Below are 20,701 nucleotides of genomic sequence, written 5' to 3'. Positions count from 1 at the left end.
AGCTGTAGCATGCAGACATTGCTTGTGTTTATGCACATTCAGAGGCCTTTGTCCATGAAATTGTCAACTCATTCACAGAAGCAGACATGTGGATGGACCTTACACTCTGCATCAGCAAGACAAAGGTCCTTTACCAACCTACCTTCTCTGTACAGCACCCTCTGATATTAAAGATTCAGGACACGACCCTGTGGAATGTTGCACATTTCCCTCATCTTGGGTGCCGCCTTTCAGCAAAGGCAGATATTGATGAACAAGTTCACCATTACCTTTAGTGTGCTAGCACACCCCCCGTGGCCAACTGAGGAAAAGGGTATTTGAGGATCAAGACTTCAAACCTGGCATAAAACTCATGGCTTATTGGCCAATAGCGATCCCTGCCATGCCACATGCTCTTGATGCTTGTGTTACCCACAGCAGACACTTCAAAACACTGGAATGATACCAACTATATTGGTTCTGCAAAATCCTCCAAATCGACCAATAGAATAAGCAAAACTATGTCCTGGCCCAGGCCCAATGCTGAGGGCCTAGTAACACCCAATTTCTCCATTAGTCAGGCTACATCAATCACATTCCCGACATCAGACACTCAATTCCACAGGAAAAGATTACCAGGTGGACAGGGGAAATTTACAAAGATGTTCTCAAAGTCCTCATGAGAAATGCAATAACCACCACCAACTCCGAGGAACCCCTGCTCCATGACTGCCCAAAGTGGAGAAGTAGCATTCAGGGTGGCACTGAGAACCTTGAGGCCCTGCACACAGAATCTCAGTGTAAGTGGCAGAAGAAGCGCACCACCTCACAAACAACCCATTGTCCCATCCTTCAGCATCTCGTGCCCCATCTGTGTCTGTAGCCCCTATGTTGGTCTCATCAGTCACCTCAGAACCCACAGAGCCTGAGTGGAATCAAGCCATCCTTGATTCCAAAGAATGTGTAGTAAGAATAATTAGTTCAGCACAACATCGTGGGTGAAGGGCCTGTTCCTGCGCTGTACTGTTCTAAGAGGACAAATTGTTAATAATTACTTTTGCGTGCCCCCTAACTTGATGATTTCCCCTTTTCTTGTGACTAATTGGTGGTCAGAGATTTCCCAACAAATAAGAGCAAAGAAATTCACTACTTTGTTAATGATCGTCCTGTCAAACTGGATTCTTTCGTGATATTTGTAAGTATTGCAATACCAATGAAACTTCATACACAGAATATTTCAGTTACTCACAAGGACTAAACTTAAGGGCTATCAGAAAACCAATCTTCAAAATCAGTGATTTATCTGCACTCTTAAGGAGTATTCAAGGCTAAACACACAAAACTCAAGTACAGGTGTATTTTTGATCAGACCAGATTCACAGAAGTAATCTCAACCTCCTCTGCAAGTATCTCATAGTCAAAAATGAGTTTGGATTTTTTAAAATCAAAATTCATACACTCAAGCTATGATATTTATAGAGCTTAACTGATAGTCATTGACCATTGTTAATGTAGTAAAGAATATAGATCACCATCCAGAAGAAAGTATGTCTATATCTGGGAAAGGAAAATGTAATTTCTAAAATTATGTACCTGAAGAGACAGACACCTCAAGGAATTCTTAAGCTCTTGTTTTAGACACTGTTGAGACAAGCTAGTATGATTCTCAGATGAATATGCAAACCAACCTTTTTCTGGTTAACCTTAAACCCACTGAACATACAGATTTCCATCCCCATTCCAATTTAGAATTTAAAATCTAAACCTTTATAAAGCTTGGAGCTTTACTTTCAAACTCTACATCATGCATAACTAAAAAGTTTGCCATCCTGTTCCCCAGTTGGTGCAGCTGTCAATGTGAAGAAGGCCAATCTGAAGAAAGCAGAAGCACTCAATCAATTTCAAATCATTGCAGGCTTTTATTTACTCTGATGGAGAATTTGATGTTGGGTGCTGCTTTGCCTGTACCCTATTAGATAACAAAGAGCACAAGTAGCAGGGGCCCATTGAGGGTGCTGTTGAATGTCAGCTAAAGAGAATGTAGCAATACGTTGAATGTGGAAATTGGATGAAAGGGAAACGAGGCTCAGATCAGTGAAAACATACTGACCTTGTGGCCCCTGATAATGTGTAGTCACTCATACTTCTACATGAAGAATGACTACTCAGGTGAGCACATGAAGAATTTGGAACAATGTCTTTTCCCAAGGTAGTTACTTCAGAAGAGGGAAAAAGCATATGTCTCATTGACTGAGGACTAAATATTTTGCAATCTCATTAGAAAGGTGTTTGATCCCAAAGGAAGAGGAATATAGGTGAATAAAGCATAGATCTCTTTCTCAAATTAAATGCTAACATAATCTAAATTTGGTAGGTAGGAAAATTGATGTGTGGGTTGATTCTGTGTGGGCATATCTAAATTGTTTATAACCTCCTTTATGGATGAGTTGTGCAAAAGGCAGTGAAATTTATGTGCATTGATTATATTTAGACCAGATAAAAACTAATAAGTTGAAAATGGGAAGCAGTTGAATATGGAATTCATATCTTCCTCAATGGCTTAGTCTGAAAATTCAGTTTGTAATCAGTCCATTCAGATTAAGGAAGTTACGGGTTTGATCTCAGACCTCTCGTGGTTTAACTAATTTCATTTTGAGTGGGAGTATGGGTTAAAAATAAGTAACATTATTCATGTGCTAGAAAGGTGAAAAATCATCCATGGTTCCCACCCTAATTAGTATTCAGCAATTCCTGTCAAAAAAGAGAGAATGAGTGAGCAGTCAGAAAGAAAATGAATTGACTCACATTTGGTGCTTTCAATGATAGACTTCATTGGCTGAAACTCCCCTCTCACTTTTTGTTCTTGATGTTGTCTGTTGCATTAAGTATTTTTCTAATATCCAGATAATTACTTAAATGGATTGCTACGTGTTTTTTTTGATTAAAAATTAATCCATATGTGCAAACACACATGCAAATCTGGAGAATATGGATGGAAGCATGGAAATGTTAGTTTAGTCTTCCATCAGTAAATGCAACTGGAAAAGATGCATTTTAAAAGGAACACAGACTGTCAAGAAAATTCATGTATAATATGTTTCTGTGTAAAATTGTTCAGAAGTAAAATTTCAACTCATCCTTTACATCCTAGATACATGAAAGTATATATGATTCATTTTTCAGGATGTGTACCTCTCTGGCAAGACCAACATTTATGGTCCATCCATTATTGTCCTCAAACTGGTGGGGAGCTTCTTAAGCTGCTGCATCATTCTGGTGAAAGTATTCCAATTGAGTAGGGAGTTCCAGGATATAAACACAGTGACAATGAAGCAATGGAGATATATTTCTAATTCAGTATGTTGTAAGACTTGGAGGTGAACCTACATATTGATAAAGCTCTAATGTACCTGCTGCTCTTGTCCTTCTTAGTGGTAGAGGTTATAGATTTGGGAGGTGCTTGTCACAGTACCCAAAACAAATAACTGCAGTGTATTTTACCTAGTGGTAGATTCTAGGAAATTCCAAGTCAATATCTAAAAAGAATTGATTGATTGTATCAAAGAGCCCCAGTAATGCTGAAGTCAATGGCAATAAGAAGAAAAACTCCATTCTGCTCAGTCTCATAACCAACACTATACCATGATTATTCTTGGCTGATGAAGGCCAGTTATCCTAATCCCAAGACATTGTTCAGAAAAGTGCCCTCGCCCCACCATTTTCAGCCACTTTATTACTGATCTTTGCTTTATTATGAGGTCACATAAAGGAGTGTTCATTGAGTATTACATAGTATTTTATTCCAGATAATGAATCAGTCTTCATGCAAGAGGACCTGGGCAACATTTAGGCATGGGGTGAGAAATGACAATTAATATCTGTGCTAGATAAGTGATAAAGAATGGCCATCTCCAACAAGAGGGAGTCTAACTATCTTCCCTTGACATTCAAAGGCATTAACTTAATCTATTCCAAACCCTTGATTTCTGTCCTTTAGAGATGGAAAAATTCCATTGCATTATTTGAAGAGGTGGGGAGATTCTCCTGACTTATATTTATCCCTTAACCAACTTTACTAAACAGATTATCTGGTCATTTTTTCATGTGTTTTTTATATAAAAGCAGTTAATTTACTTGACTAAACCATTGTTAATTACCTCTTACTGATTCTGTTGGAAGTCATCGGTTCCAGAAACTTGGCAGAGATTAGCAGATATGGAACATTCACTAAAATATGGTAGATTAGTGGTTACATTATTGAAATGGAATCCAGAAATTTAGGCTATTGTTTGAAACCCACTACAGCAACTAGGCAATTTAAGTTCAATTTATTAAATGAATTTGAAACATTCTTATAAAAATATCTTGCATGAACAATTTGGATTTACCCTGCCAACACTATTTGCCAAACCCAGGAACTACCAGGTGATGATTAGCCCTTCCTTACTAAACTATCAACAAAGCCAGGTAACAAGTCATTCACTAATTATGATTAACTTCACAATCATAATTAACAGGACATGTATATTGCGTATGCAAACAATTAGCAGATAAAGTTAACAAATGAGATTATTAACAAAGTTAAAGGAATTTCAGTTGTGTCACAGTATATTAGCACTAACTAGATTACCAATTATAAATTTACAGTCAAGGTCAGTACTCAAGGAAGCCTTAAATTGGTGAGATTACTTTAAGATTATATTCCTTGAATATCTAACAAGATACCTAAATGATATAATGAATGGACTGGAGTAAATGATGGTTAAAAATAAGCATCTAGGCCAATGATGTAGACTTATCTGTGAAGAACAGCGAGTTTGCATGGCATAATTTGGAGGCAAGGTTTGCTTGAAATTGGCTTTCAGCCATTATTTTAATAACCATGGTGTATTGTAACCTCCAAACGAGGATATGCCACAAGGCCAATGAGTCATTTGCAAAATAGATAATTCTATTCTATGTAGTACAACCAGACAGGGGATGGGGGTGGGGTGGGGGCATTGCTGACACAGCCTAAGATTGTGGTTGCCAATCTACCAGGATTTTCTTGGAATCTCCAGTTATAAAAGATTTATATTCTGGATGTTGTTATGAACAATCTCTGAGAGAAAGATTTACAACCCTGGGAGGAAGATTATTGTATAATCTTAATTCTTTGAGCACTTTAATTTATTACACAAGTTTTGGATACGGGGAAACTAGCTGTTGGTAGGTGGCGGTTTTGAGGTAGAACATCATGTTGTGAAGCCTCCAGGAATACATCCAACTAGAACTGTTAAACCTAGCCAAATGGCTTGCAGCAATATCCTGTAGGTAATAGATGCACTCCTTCTTCTGGCTCCACATTAAAATAAGCTTGTTAGAAGGAATGTGGTTTTGGGTGGCACCTTCTAGCAGTCCCTTTTACAATGGTTGGTTTTGCAATATGCAGACCTGGGAAATTTGGGTGAAATAGACTTGGCTCTAGCTGCGCACAGCAGTGTCCTATTTAACGGTGACCTTTTCAAACCCCTAATTATCACATATGAGAAATTAATACCTGTTTTCAGTGGAACCTGAAATGTTATCTTTACCAGTAGGTGACAACCATAATGCATGTGCATATCAGGGTGGAATGTTGCCCCAAAATTAATAATTTTTTGATCGCCTTGAAAACAGATGTAATTTCTTCCTCATGTATGTATTATTAGTCATCAGTTGTTTCATAACTTGTTTTTAGATGCTGTAGGGTGGACCCAGATTTCTAGTCTTTCTTTGGAATGATGGCATAATTTCCTGGTATGTTGCAGTGATAAATTTCCTTTTTGAGATGTTATCCAAACCACTCTGATCCTCTTGTATCTGAATAAATTCCTGAGAAATCTCCACAGTACTGGATAGATGCCAGTGACACAGATTCACTGGAATGCTCCTAGGAGACTGTGTTAAACTTTACTTGACTTTACTGACAATGATTTGACTGGGGACAGTTAGTTCTGGTGAAAATTGGGATGTCGTCAGCACTGTACCCTTAGCTATATCTAATGCAAATATTTCCTTTTTAATGTCAAACAATGTGAACCAAATTGGTGGGACACTGGTAGCTAGAACAGCAGGATCCCCAGAAAGAACTTTTACAGAAAATATCCCCTGGCACTTTGGAATCCCACATTCTGTACTCCAGAGCTTTCTTCATACTTTTTTTTTCTCTCTCATGAATCCAAGAGACGCCGTAGGATGTGAGATTAATGTTAAAGATGTCAGAGTTACTCCTACCCAACTGTACACAGTGAGTCCTCACTCTGGTGAGTCTTTACATCCAGGGATAGAGGTATAACATATTGGGATGTTGGTTGAGACATAACTTTGTATGTTTTAGTCAGATTGCTGCTTGTCTGTGTACAACTTTCAATACTAGAACTTCCAATAGGCACAGTCACCTTCTTCTTTTCCTTTTTATTTTCTAGCCACAAGCCAAGCTGAAAGGAAGGCATCCTCCCTAGTTAGTGATTCACAAATAAGCCTATCAATAAAATAGTTATCTTTCCACCAGAGTTTAATGAAGGTGTAGCCAGTTTTATCCAACATGGTTTAGGACTATCTGGATACATGTGCTCTGCTTGATGGAACTGACCCTCATTATACTAATTTTGATTTCTGCGATTTCAATGGAATCAAATGTTGAAAATGGAGTACAATATGTAAGTAGATAGACAATATCCATAGATCTATTTAGCACAAGTGGCTGAAAACGAACTCTACCCATATTTTTCAAAATATCACACTGTAAGTTTCGTAAAAACATTACACTTTGTTGCATAAGTTAAGAATTTTTAATCACTAAAATACTAATAAAATACAAATGCATTAGTTATTATTACATTGATGCTTGTGAGATTTTGTGTTATGCAACTTGGCAGCTACACATCCTTCATTACAAAACTGACAGCATTTCAGTAGTACTTCAATATCTTGAGTCACAGAGATACAATAGGAAACGTGGCCCAACAGTGGATTACAGGAGAAATTAGAGATAATATTAAATCTAAGGAAAAGGCTTATAGAGTTGGCAGAAAAAGTAGTAAGCCTGAGATTTAGAAGTATTTTGGAATTCACCAAAGGGTGACCTGGAAATTGATAAAGAAAGGTAAATCAGAGTATGAGAGAAAACAGTAAAGGAACATAAAAACAAACTGTAAGAGATTCTATAGGCATGTAAAAAGGAAAAGGCACATGAGGACAAATGTGGGCCCCTTACAGACAGAGATGGAAGAATTTATAGAAGGTAATAAGAAAATAGTGGAGGAATTAAACAAATAATTTTTGCTTGTCTTCATTGAAGAAAACACAAACAACCTCCCAGAAATACTGGAGAACCAAAGGTCCAGTACAAATAAGGAAAGAACAGAAACTAATATCAGTAAAAAAAAAATCACAAGGCAAGTTAATTAGCCAAAAAAAATTATAAATCCTAAAGATTTGATGATTTACATCTCAGAGATTTGAAAGAAGTGGCTACGGAGATAATGGTTGCTCTAGTTATCACCTTGCAAAATTCTATAGATTCTGGAATGGGTCCCACAAATTATTTAAGAAAGGAGGAAAAGAGGGAATTATTGACTTGTTTCACTGACATCAGTAATTGGTAAAATGGGAATCTATAATAAAGGATGTGATGTCAAGGCACTTAGAAAATAATAATATGATTGAGCAGGGCCAACATGGATTTATGAGAGGGACATCATGTTTGACTAATCTATTGGAATTCTTTCAGGTTGTATCTACTAGGAATGAATCCAAATGGAATTCTTGAGGGGGAATCATTGAAGTTTTTGTTTGGATTTTTGGAAGACTTTTAATAAAGGTTACTGACCATAGTTAGAGCACATCCGTTATGCCTATAACAGAGAGAAAACAAAGTTTAGGAATAGACAGAGAAACAAAGGACTGCAGATGCTGGAGTCTAGCTGAAAAACACTATAATGGTGGAGGAACCCAGCAGGCCAGGCAGCATCCGGAAAGAAAAGCAGGTGGTCAACGTTTTGGGTCAGGACCCTTCTTCAGGACAATAGAAGGTCTTGAAGAAGGGTCCTGACCCGAAATGTTGAATGCCAGCTTTTCTCCACGAATACTGCCTGGCCTGCTGAGTTCCTGTAGGAATAGATAGGTCCTTCCTGGGCTAGCAATCTATGACCAGTAGTGTACTGCAAGGATCAGTGCTTATGCCTCAAGGATTCATAGTCTATATCAATGATTTGGCTGAGGAGAACAAATAGTATTTCCAAATTTGTTGACAGCACAAAATAAAATAGGAATATAGGTAATGATGAGGACACAAAGAGGACACAAAGAGGCCGCAATAGCATAGAGATAAATTGAATGTATAGTCAATGATATGGTAAATGAAGTAAAATAAGATTTTTTTATTAGTCACATGTACATCAAAACACAGTGAAATGCATCTTTTGTGTAGAGTGTTCTGGGGGCAGCCCACAAGTGTCGCCACACTTCCGGCGCCAACATAGCATGCCCACAACTTCCTAACCTGTCCGCCTTTGGAAAGTGGGAGGAAACCGGAGCACCAGGAGAAACCCACACAGACACGGGGAGAACGTACAAACTCCTTACAGTCAGCGGGCAGAATTGAATCTGGGTCACTGGGGTATAATGTAGGAAAATTTGAGGTTATCCACTTTGGTAGGGGAAACAGAAAAGTGAGTATTTTTTAAATGGTGAGAGGTGAGGAAACGCTGATGTTTAAAGACACTTGGGAGTTCTTGCACAGAGGTTGCTGAAAGCTAACAGACAGGTGCAGCAGGCAGTTAGGAAGACAAATGCTACGTTAGCTTTTATTGGTAGAGGATTTGAGTAGAAGTGTAAAGATGTTTTACTGCCTTAGTGAGACCATGTATGCAGTATCTTGTACAATTTTGATGTCTTTCCCTAAAAAAGGATATGCCAGAGAGAAAATTACAGCAAAGATTGACCAGGCTGGTTCCTGGAATGATAGGTTTGTCATATGATGAGAGATTGAGTAGGCTAGGTCTCTATTCTTTATAGTATAGAAGAATGAAAGATCAGCTCACTGAGAGGCACAAAATTCTGAGAGGACTCAGCAAAGTAGATATAGGGAAGATGTTATCCCTGGCTGTGGAGTCAAGAACAAGGGGTCACAGTCTCAGAGTAATGGGTAAGCCATTTAGGACTGAGAGGAGGAGAAATGTATTCATAAAGAGGATGATGAATCTTTGGAATTCTCTACCACAGAGGGCTGTTAGAGGCTCAGTCATACATTCAATTCAAATACTGAGATTGATACATTTTTGGATGTTAGAGGAGTCAGGGATATAGAGATAGAACAGAAAAATGGTATTGAGATTGGAGGTCAGCCATGATCTTGTATTGGTATTGGTTTATTATTGTCACATGTACCGAAATACAGTGGAAAAACTTTCGTTTGCATGCCATCTAGATAGACCATTCCATACATAAGAACATCAAGATAGTAAAAAGGAAAACAGAGTGCAGGATAAAGTGTTACAATTACAGAGACAGTGCAGTGCAGGTAGACAAATAAAGTGCAAGGGCAACGATGAGGTAGATTGGGAGATCAAGAGTTCATCTTTTGGCATATGAGAAGTCCATTCAAGAGTCCAATAATAGTGGGATAGAAACAGTCCTTGAGCCTGGTGGTATGTGCTCTGAAGCTCTTGTATCTTCTGCCCGATGGGAGGAGGGAGATGAGAAAATGACTGGTGTGGGATGGGCCCTTGATTATGCCGGCTGCTTTCCCAAGGCAGTGGGAAATGTAGATGAAGTCAATGGAGGGGAGGCTGGTTTGCATGATATATGGGTTGCATTTACTGCTCTCTGCAATTTCTTGCAGTCTTGGGCAGAGCAGTTGACATGCTAAGGTATGATCCACCCAGATAGGATGCTTTCTATGGTGCATCTATAAAAATTGGTAAGAATCATCTGGGACTTGCTGAACATCCTTAACCCTCTGAAGAAGTGGAAGCTTAAGAGTGTTTTCTTAGCTGTAGCATCCACATGGCTAGTCCGGGACAAATTTTTGCTGATATTTACACCTAGGAACTCTCAACATCTCCACCTCAGATATAGACAGGGGCATGTACTCCACCCCATTTCCTGAAGTCAATGACCAGCTCCTTTGTTTTACTGACATTGACGGAAATGTTATTTTGACACGATGCCATTAGGGTCTCCTGTACTCCATCTTGTCATTGTTTGAGATCCAGCCCACTACGGCAGTGTCATCTGCAGACATGTAGATGGAGTTAGAGCAGAACATGGCCTCACAGTTGTGAGTGTATAGGGAGTAAAGTAACGTGGGGGAGAAGGCTTGTGGGATTGAAGGGTCTATTCCTGATCCTATTTCTTATGTTCTTTTCTTGTATCATTATCACACCCTGTTAGCTTGGACACTTTTACCTTTTGTTACCTAATCTCCACATCCTTCATTTGATTGTCCTTCCCCATTTTTTTTAGATCCTCCCCACCACTCAATGCATTTTACCTTTATCGTTTTTCTTCCAAATCTGATGTAAGGTCATGGACCTGAGTCATTAACTCTGCTTCTTTCTCTCAAATGCTGCGTGACCACCTGTTTTTATTCATTTTATTGGAATTTGACTGCTATTCAGTGCCAGCACAACTGAACAGCCGTTGAGTTCCAGATCTATGTTCATTGGTTGTAAGACAAATTGGCAGATCTAGAAATACATGTGAAGAATGCTTTTTAAGTGCAAGTCTTTTGCTTATAATTTGAGAGTAGTCTGCTGGGGGACTCACTGGTTGGATTGAATTTGTCATTGCCTTTGTGTAGAGGACAGATCTGGGCAATTTTTCACTTGTCAGAAAGAAACCAGTGTTGTAGGTGTACAGCAACAGCTTAACTTGAGGGTCAGCTTTTTCTGGAATATAAATTTTCGGCAGCACAACCTAGATGAAGTTGTTAAATTCCATGCACTTAGCTGTTTCTTTATGTTAGCTGAATACTAGCTTTTGTGATGGTCTCATTTGTCAATGATTACAGCATCACTGAATTTCAAAATAAATCTTTTATTGTGAAGCCCTTTGAAACATCTCTGAGAGACACAATAAGGTACTGTAAGTTGTTACAGAGACAGGAGGTTCTGCAGATGCTGGAATCTGAAGCAACAGTCCTGATGAAGGATCTCGACCCAAAACGTCGACTGTTTATTTCCCTCCATAGATGCTGCCTGACCTGCTGAGTTCCTCCAGCATTTTGTGTGTAAATTATTAATCCATCTTATTAAATCCTGTCATTGCAATGTTTTAATACTGAGATCTATGTATCAATCAAATTTGATTATCAAGATTATGTGATTTTGATACTTGGTAATGTGGGAACATGAGACTGCAGATGCTGGGGCTTGGAGCAAAAATCTGCTGGAGCAACTCAGTGGGTCAGGCAGCATCTGTGGAGGCAAAGGAATAGTCAATGTTTCCAGTCGAGACCCCGCATTGACCTGAAATGTTGACTATCCCTTTGCCTCCACAGATGCTGCCTGACCCACTGAGTTCTTCCAGCATCTGTTTTGTGTTTGCTTTAGTAATGGGGGATTGAAACTGTGAGTGAATGGGATTTATAAAAACAATCACTAAGCAGTATAATGTAAAACCATAACATGATATTCAAGTGAATAAATAAATCATGTTTTGCTTATGTTAATCATATTTTCGATGCATTTTATTACCGAAATAAGCATTTTTGGCGTGTTTTTATATAGGTTTAAATCAAATCCACCAATGTTAGTTGTCCAATAGCCAAGCAAAATGGGCAAATCAATGCATGGGGTTGTAAACAAATAGGTAGATTTTGAGCCTGTAGAGGGAAGTATCGAGTATTGAAATCTATACGAGGAAAAAAAGGCAGAGAGAAAGAGCCGCAGGATCATGAACGAGCGAGGTAGCAGCGAGGGGAAGAGGAGGAGGCAGAGGCAGAGGATCAGCCGTTTCCTGCTGCGGCTATAATAGGGCAAAGAGAGAAGGGGGAGGAGGTTTGAAGCCGGATCGGTGTGGGGTTCTTTTCTTGAGCTGTCATCTTGTGAACAAAAAAGCCCCCCGGTTTGCGCGAACGAGGTGTGAGGGGGATAATGCTGGATTTCGTGATCCCGTTGAGTAGCAGCGCCAGGCTGGAGAAGCTCATCCCTCACATAGAAAGACTGTTCAGAGTGAGAGTGAGCGCTGGGCCTGCGGCAGAGAGCAGCAGATGGGTCCACATAGAGCAGGCAGCAGAGGCACAGGAGGGGCCCAGGAAAGCAAAGGTGAGTCTCCCTGCAAAGCCCCACCACAAACACCGCTTCCCAGATCATTTAATTTCTTCAATTATGGATTGAAATTGCATGCCAGGCTTTGATGTGCTTGAGGGGAGGTAGAGAGATATGAAACTGCACTTGTTGCTATGAGACGCGCAAGTAGCACCGGCTGGGCCTTGTGTGCTCCATAAATCATCCAGGCCCTTGTTAGTGGCTTTTGCTAGATTTTTGGCTTTGTACTTGAGCTGGAGGCAAGGGCAGTGTATTTGGTGAAAGGGAAGTGCTTTAAGGGTCGAGATAAATAAACATTAACTTGTGAAATGGCTGATTTTTGTATCTCTTTCTAATCTTGTTTGAAATTAATCAAAATCTATGCTTCAAAAATAAATCTAAGATTTTACATTTAATTACTGTTATATGTCAAACTGGATTAACTCACCATTGAAATAGCACGATCAATTGTGATTTAATAGGCAGATAATTTTATTTTAACATTATGATGTTTAGTCATCCTGTTGTATAATTAAGTAGTTTTAAAAATTCTGTAAAAGTTGACTTTGATTTTTGTATTTACTACAGTTCTTAAGTTATTATCAGAAGTCAAATTGAGAAAACTGCAAAAAGTGCAAATAGATAATGACTATTTTCAACTTTATATCTTAGAGGGAAAGAAAGATGTTCTGGGAAGATAATACAGTTACACTGTTGCTACCAACCAGCTAATGGAGTCTTACACACTGAAAGGTTCTGGGTTTATTTTGTTTAAGGCCTCAGGATGAAGTGATTTGTGGCCTGATGTGTTCAATATTGTTCCTATGCTTCAGCTGTAAAACAAATCATGATAGTTTTTATTGAATTAGGTCGTATATCTTGCTTATTCAATTGTAATAAGCTGTTGTGATTGCTCTTTTGATAATTAGTATTTTCAATAATGAAATGGCATGAAGTAAAAGATTGAAGTATTTATCAGTAAAGCAAAACTCCAAATTTTAACTTCCATTGCTATACTGAACACATTGTGCAATATCTGTTGAAGTCAATGGTATCTTTAACTGTTTAACACTCAAGCATAATGATTTACTATTGCAAACAAAAAAATCTTTTTTTTTAAACTATGAGTAATTAACTCATTCAGTCTTATAATCAGTTTGTATGGCATATGGTTACTCATAGTTTTTTCTTGTCCTTTGATTTTAAAAGTGTGTTTGTAAAAATGAAGGTGCTTATTTAAGATTTATATAGAAGATTGTATACATTGACCTCAATTGTAGTTCCTATTAATGCTTCATTTTAGAGCAGGAGTTTCTAATTTCTCATTGTTTTGTGTGAAGCAGCTAGAATGCTAGATATTGCTGAATATAAAATGGAACTTATTAGCATTTTGTTTCTTTTGAAAAAGCCTGTCCAGTGGTATAGCTTACCATGGTGATTGATAAAATAGGAGAAAACTGGGAAAACCCATATGTGATTGTCACATCAAGCACTATTCTAAATGCTTGAATATTGTTGAGGCAAGGAAGGAAGTGAAAAGTTGTGCTGTTGCATGAGTTGGAGACTCCACAGTAAACCATGAGTTCCAGGTCACTGATTAGCCTTTAAATTGGCAGGACGGAGATGATTAAAGGGCTGTCAGCTCCTCCAGATTATAAATGCATTTATTTTCATCAGACCTTGCAAAATGAATCACAGTACTGTTATTCTTTGTGGCACAATGGTTAACATGTTTAGAAGAGATAACTTCTGAACATTGGTTTTAAAAAAAAAACTTTCTTTTTTCATTTTTATTAAGTAGGTTTCTAAAGATTTATTAAAGTAGAACAAACATTGAATTCTTAGAAGTAAGTAATAGTTTAGATTTGCATTTGCTCTTATCTTTATCTTGTAATAATGAGGTCAGAAACTTGCTGGAAATTGCCTCACCCAACTTTTGGAGTAGTGTTTAGTTCTTGGAGAGAATTGGCTTGCTGAGTTGTGGGCTGTGTAACAAGATTACATTATTGGAACATACATATTTGGTAAAATACATATTTTTTTAAGATTTCTGAATAAATATGTTTTGAATTTTTGTTTAGAATTGGTTTACCGATCATTTGTAAAATAATGTGTATGCTTCATTGTAATAAGTAAAATGAGAATTATAACCAGACAGTTTTGTAAAATATGTGGTAAAAATAACATTTTGAATCTTGGCAGTACACAAATTCTCCATTTTTTTTCCTGCAAACTCAGAAACGATCACAAATATTTGCTGCAAGTTCTCATATTAGAATATTAAGTAACGTACTTAAAAGTCATTGACCTCCAAAATGCCTAATAAGTATTATTTTTAAAGTCAAGTAATGTAGTCTGTGTGAAGTTCATCTTGTCTGTTGCTCTGTCCACTTTGTAAGCATTATCACTTTTTTTTAAAAAAATGTCCTTCATTCATTTGTTTGAAATCTGCAGAATGGAGGAGTCTTTTCTCAACTGTTTCTCATCATTGATCAATAAACTTTTTGTATTAGCTCCTTTAGTCTTCGCTATTTCTTTATGCATATTCACATTGATGAATTTGTCTCATTTACATTACTCTCCCACAACAAGTTAGTTCAGTTCTAGTCTTGGAAGACCACCTGTTACTCAATGAATGTGATATTTCTTTTTCATTGACTGTAGTAAATTTTATAACATAGAACATAGAACAGTACTGCACAATACAGGCCCTTCGGCCCACAATGTTGTGCTGACCTTTAAACCTCGCCAAAGACTATCTAACCCCTTCCTCCCACATATCCCTCTATTTTAAATTCCTCCATATGCTTATCTAGTAATCTCTTGAATTTGACCAATGTACCTACCTCCACCACCACCCCAGGCAGCGTATTCCATGCCCCAACCACTCTCTGGGTAAAAGAAAAATTTCCTCTGATATCTCCCTTGAACTTCTCACCCATTACTTTAAAGCTATGCCCTCTTGTATTGAGCATTGGTGCCCTGGAAAAGAGGTGCCGGCTGTCCACTCTATCTATTCCTCTTAATATTTTGTATACCTCTATCATGTCTCCTCTCATCCTCCTTTTCTCCAAAGAGTAAAGCCCTAGCTCCCTTAGTCTCTCCTCATAATCCATACTCTCTAAACCAGGCAGCATCCTGGTAAATCTCCTCTGCACCCTTTCCAACACTTCCACATCCTTCCTATAATGAGGTGACCAGAAGTGGACACAGTACTCTAAGTGTGGTCTAACCAGAGTTTTATAGAGCTGCATCATTACCTCGTGGCTCTTAAATTCGATCCCTCGACTAATGAAAGCCAGCACCCCATAAGCTTTTATAACTACCCTATCCACCTGTGTGGCAACTTTCAGGGATCTGTGGATATGGACCCCCAGATCTCTCTGCTCCTCCATGCTACTAAGAATCCTGCCATTAACTTTGTACCACCTCACACTTCTCCGGACTGAACTCCATCTGCCACTTCTCAGCACAGCTCTGCATCCCATCAATGTCCCTCTGCTATTTTCGACAATCCTCTACACTATCTACAACACCACCAACCTTTGTGTCATCTGCAAACTTGCCAACCCACCATTCTACCCCCTCATCCAAGTCATTAATAAAAATCATGAAAAGCGGAGGTCCCAGAACCGATCCATGTGGGACACCGCTAGTCACAGCCCTCCAATCTGAATGCATTCGCTCCACCACAAACCTCTGCTTTCTACAGGCAAGCCAATTCTGAATCCACACGGCCAAGCTTCCCTGGATCCCATGCCCTCTGACCTTCTGAAGAAGCCTACCATGTGGAACCTTGTCAAATGCCTTACATTTGATAAAGATCTTATAAAATCCATGTAGACCACATCTACTGCACTACCCTCCTCAATCTGTCCGGTCACATCCTCAAAGAACACTATCAGGCTTGTGAGACATGATCTGCCCTTCACAAAGCCATGCTGGCTGTCCCTAATCAGACCATGATTTTCTAAATGCCCATAGATCCTATCTCTAAGAACCCTTTCCAACAGCTTGCCCACCACAGACGTAAGTCTCACCAGCCTGTAATTCCCTGGACTATCCGTACTACCTTTTTTGAATAAGGGGACAACATTTGCCACCCCCCAATCCTCCAGTACCATTCCCATGAACAATGAGGACTCAAAGATCCTAGTCAAAAGCTCAGCAATCTCCTCCCTCACCTCGCAGAGCAGCCTGGGGAATATTCCGTCAGGCCCTGGGGACTTATCTGTCCTAATATTTTCTAACAGCTCCAACACATCCTCTCTCTTGATATCAACATGCTCTAGAACATTAACCTTACCAACACTGTCCTCAGCGTCATCGAGGCCCCTCTCCTTGGTGAATACTGAAGAGAAGTATTCACTGAGGACCTCACCCACTTCCACAGCTTCCAGGCACATCTTTCCACCTTTATCCCTAATCGGTCCTACCTTTACTCTCGTCATCCTTCTGCTCTTCATGTACGAGAAAAAAGCTTTGGGTTTCTCCCTAACCCTACTCACCAAAGCCTTTTCATGTCCCCTTCTTGCTCTCCTCAGCCCCTTAAGTTCCTTCCTTGCTACCCTATATTCCTCAAGAGACCTACCTGATCCTTGCTGCGTAAACCTTATGTATGCTGCCTTCTTCCTCCTAATTAGATGTTCCACCTCTCTTATCAACCATGGTTCCTTCACCCTGCCATTCTTTCTCTGCTTCACTGGGACAAATTTATCCCTAACATCCTGCAAGAGATCCCTGAACAATGACCACATCTCCACAGTACATTTCCCTTCATAAATGTCAGCCCAATTCACACTTGCAAGTTCTAGCCTTATAGCCTCATAATTTGCTCTTCCCCAATTAAATATTTTCCTGTCCTTTATGCTCCTATCCTTGTCCATGACAATGCTAAAGGTTAGGGAGCGGTGGTCACTGTCCCCCAAATGCTCACCCACTGAGAGATCTGTCACTTGACCTGGTTCATTATCTAATACTAGATCTAATATGGCATTCTCTCTAGTCGGCCTGTCAACATACTGTGACAGGAATCCGTCCTGGATACACTTAACAAACTCTGCCGCATCTAAACCTTTGGTACTAAGCAGGTGCCAATCAATATTTGGGAAGTTGAAGTCTCCCATGATAACAACCCTGTTATTTTTGCACCTTTCTAAAACCTGCCTCCCGCTCTGCTCCTCAGTATCCTTGCTGCTACCAGGGGGCCTATAGAATACTCCCAGCAGAGTAACTGCTCCTTTCTTGTTCCTAACTTCCACCCATACTGACTCTAGAGAGGATCCTTCTACATTATCCACCCTTTCTGCAGCTGCAATAGTATCCTTGACCAGTAACGCCACCCTTCCTCCTCTTCTCCCCGCCTCCCAATCCCTTTTAAAACACTGAAATCCGGGAATATTCGTTATCCATTCCTGCCCTGGTAACAGCCAAGTCTCTGCAAGAGCCACAATTTTGAAAAAGATTCCTAATTTTTTTGTTGGTTAAAGGCAGTTTTGTGTTTTAGGCCCATTCCTGTAGAATTGGATTGGAACAATTCCTGACGCACTTCATTTAGAACTCTTACAGGCCAGCAGACAGAACAGATTTTTATCAAAAGACTGGGATGGATTTGAAATCAGATCAGCAAGTGCAGTATCAAATTTCCCTATGTACTTAATTGGAGGGCTGTCACCAAGGCATTCAAATTCTTTGAGAAGCGTGTATTTTTCATGTAGGTGTCTTGTAGATTCAAACAGTTAAGTCATTTTCAGGCTCCCTTTAGCCATCTTGATTCCAATACTACAGCCTTACCAGTTATTCCTACAGCGAAAATGTTGCTCCATTGTGGCAAAAATGTTCTTTCAAAAAGGAGGATTAAAAGTTCTGTGCAATGTTTAAGATGTAGCCATCGCCTTTTACAAATGTAGCGATATTTTCTTTTATTACCCACCTGAAAACCAGAATTGTGTTTTAATTTTCTATCTATACCCGTGGCTCCTGTTATTGTACCCAATAGATGCTGAAATTGTTCAAGTATAGCACCTGATACATGATTGGATATCATGAGATGCTCTGGCTAAAGCTATCTTTAATCTTACATAGTGGTCGGAAGCAGGAAGAGTCCTCACACAATCACTACTTAGAGGGATCATTAATGACTTGTGTTAGCAAGTGGACAGGTGCTACAATTCCATAACATTTTGTTGCTTGCTCTGGAGTTGCTTTTAGTTATGAAAGTTATTTAAAAAAAAATGTTGGAAGACTTTATCTTGAGTTCGAGCTTTGCACAAATCAGTTGCATCGAGGTGTTGGTGCATTAGCAGGTATTGTGTTGGAACCGTACCAAGTCAGGAGGAATGAGCAGAATGCACATACGGCAGAACAGAATGTTGGAAGAAGAGGAGGGAGAGCAGGGCTCTCCACAGAAGGCCTCATAATGATGGGTCTTCAAGTAGCAATTCTCATACCCGAACATCACGAAGGAACTTCGTGAGATATTTGCCCTTCAGTCAGGACAGCCTTACTGAAGTATTCTACCTGCTTTGATCACAATTCCAATCTCCAGAGCAGGGTTAGGACTGCTTTGACAGTGCCTGTCAATGTCATTGTGGCCATGAACTTTATAGACAAAGCTCTTCTTGAGCTGGAGGTGCCTGCAATATTTTGCATTGTGAGAAGTGTGTCATTAGTGTCCTGTGATGTGTTTTGAGTGATATGTCGGTCATATTTAAATAACTGGAAGTTGTGTGATGTGGTTGTTGAATTGGTTAATTGCTGATATGCTATGTTTGTGACCTTGGTCACTGTATGTGAGGTCATTGGACTTGTGATGCTGCATTCAGGTCCTCAAGATTTATTGACTTTCACCATGATCTTCTATGGAAGATGATACTGGTCTTCTTAAAGCAGGTGGGAACCTCAGATTGTTTCATGTTATAAAAAATGGCTGAGAGCGCTGGACACAGCAAAGACTCTGGGACCAGACAATATCCTGGCTGGAGAACTGAAGATGTATTCCAGAACTATTGGTGCCTCTAACCAAGGTATTCCACTACAGCTAGAGCACTGGTATCTAACCAACAATGTGGAAAATTGCCCAGATGTGTCTTGTTCACAAAAAAGACAAAAGCAATCCAGCTAATTACTACCCATTGGTATCTTTGCAATCATCAAGAATTGCTAGAAGCTGTCATTGGCAATGCCCAGTTTGCATTTTGCCAAGATCATGTAGCTCCAGATGACAGCCTTGTCCAAATGTGGACAACGCTGGACTACAATGTTAAGGCGAAAGTGACTGCCCTTGATGTCAAGGCAGCATTTGACCATACGTGACATCCTGACTTCCCAAAATCTTTCCACTATCTATAAGGACAGGACAGGAGGGTGATAGAATACTTTGCACTTTCCTGGACAAATGCAGGTTCAAGAATTGTCAAGAAGATTGACACCATCCAGGACAAAGCAGCCCACTTGACTGCTACCCCATTCAAGTTCAAGTTACTTTATTGTCATTTATCCATGCTATAAATTCATCACTAGCACATAGCAGCTGCAGTGTGTACCATCTACCCATCTACACATTGCACTGTAGTTACTTGTCCAGACCACTCTAACAGCACCTCTCAAAGCCATGAGGACAAGTGCAGCAGGTACATGACAATAGCAGCACCTGCACGTTCTACTCAAAATTACAGCATCGGGGCTTTGAAATGTATCACTGTATTCACTGCTGAATCTAAACGCTTGGAACTCCTTCCCCAACAATGCTGGTGGTACCTTCATCGTAAGGACTGTAATGATTGAGGAAGGCAGCTCACCACTGTCTTCACTAGGAAAATTAAGGATGGACAATAAGCCTAGATCCCTAAACAAAAAAAGGGGGAAAAAAATTGAAAATGATGGTGTCTTAATGTTCCTGTTTAATATTACTGGCAAAAGGAGAAAGAGGGGAGCAAGCAAAGAAAGCTAATTGGACAGCAGAATCAGTGAAAAATTCTATATGCTAGATGTAATGATCTTAGATGTGTTCTAATACAGCTTATAGGCAGCATTAAAGAATGGTGAGGAAATTATATGTTTCTTGGAGTGAATTACAGGGCATCCAAAATGGATATAACATAAAGTTCTCCAGACTATTTGGAAGGAAGTATGAGCAACAAGGAAATGCGTATGGTCAAAGCAGAAAATGCCAATATAGAATGCATTCAGCTCTAGTGCCAAGATTAGTATTTTTGGAAAGAGGGATTGCCTAATCTTGTTCTGGGAAATGAAGCGAAGCAAATAACTAGTGAAAACAGGACAGTTAGGAAAGAGCAAACACAGCAAAAATTAAGGTTTAATGTAAGAATTGTAAACAGTAATGTACTGGAATACTGGAAAAGGGCAAAATAGTGAGGTGATAAAAGAGATTTAGTCCAAATGAACTGTTGGGCTGGATAGGGAGTGGCAGATGGGTTGCATTGGGAAGC

At 39.4% G+C, this 20,701-nt stretch overlaps 1 protein-coding gene across 1 annotated transcript in view; it reads left to right on the top strand.

Moving 5' to 3' along the window:
* Positions 1–11,896: 11,896 nt before the first annotated feature.
* Positions 11,897–20,701, top strand: part of zc3h12b (zinc finger CCCH-type containing 12B) — a 61,620-nt gene continuing 52,815 nt past the window's right edge. The window contains exon 1 of the mRNA XM_052021110.1: positions 11,897–12,269. Within this exon, the coding sequence (XP_051877070.1) occupies positions 12,099–12,269 (171 nt within the window). The 5' untranslated portion in view covers positions 11,897–12,098. The remainder of the gene's footprint in view (positions 12,270–20,701) is intronic.

This window comes from Pristis pectinata, chromosome 8, assembly GCF_009764475.1.
Source record: "Pristis pectinata isolate sPriPec2 chromosome 8, sPriPec2.1.pri, whole genome shotgun sequence".
NCBI lineage: Eukaryota > Metazoa > Chordata > Chondrichthyes > Rhinopristiformes > Pristidae > Pristis > Pristis pectinata.
The sequence above is the reverse complement of the archived record's forward strand: the minus strand, read 5'-3'. Positions and strand labels throughout refer to the sequence as shown.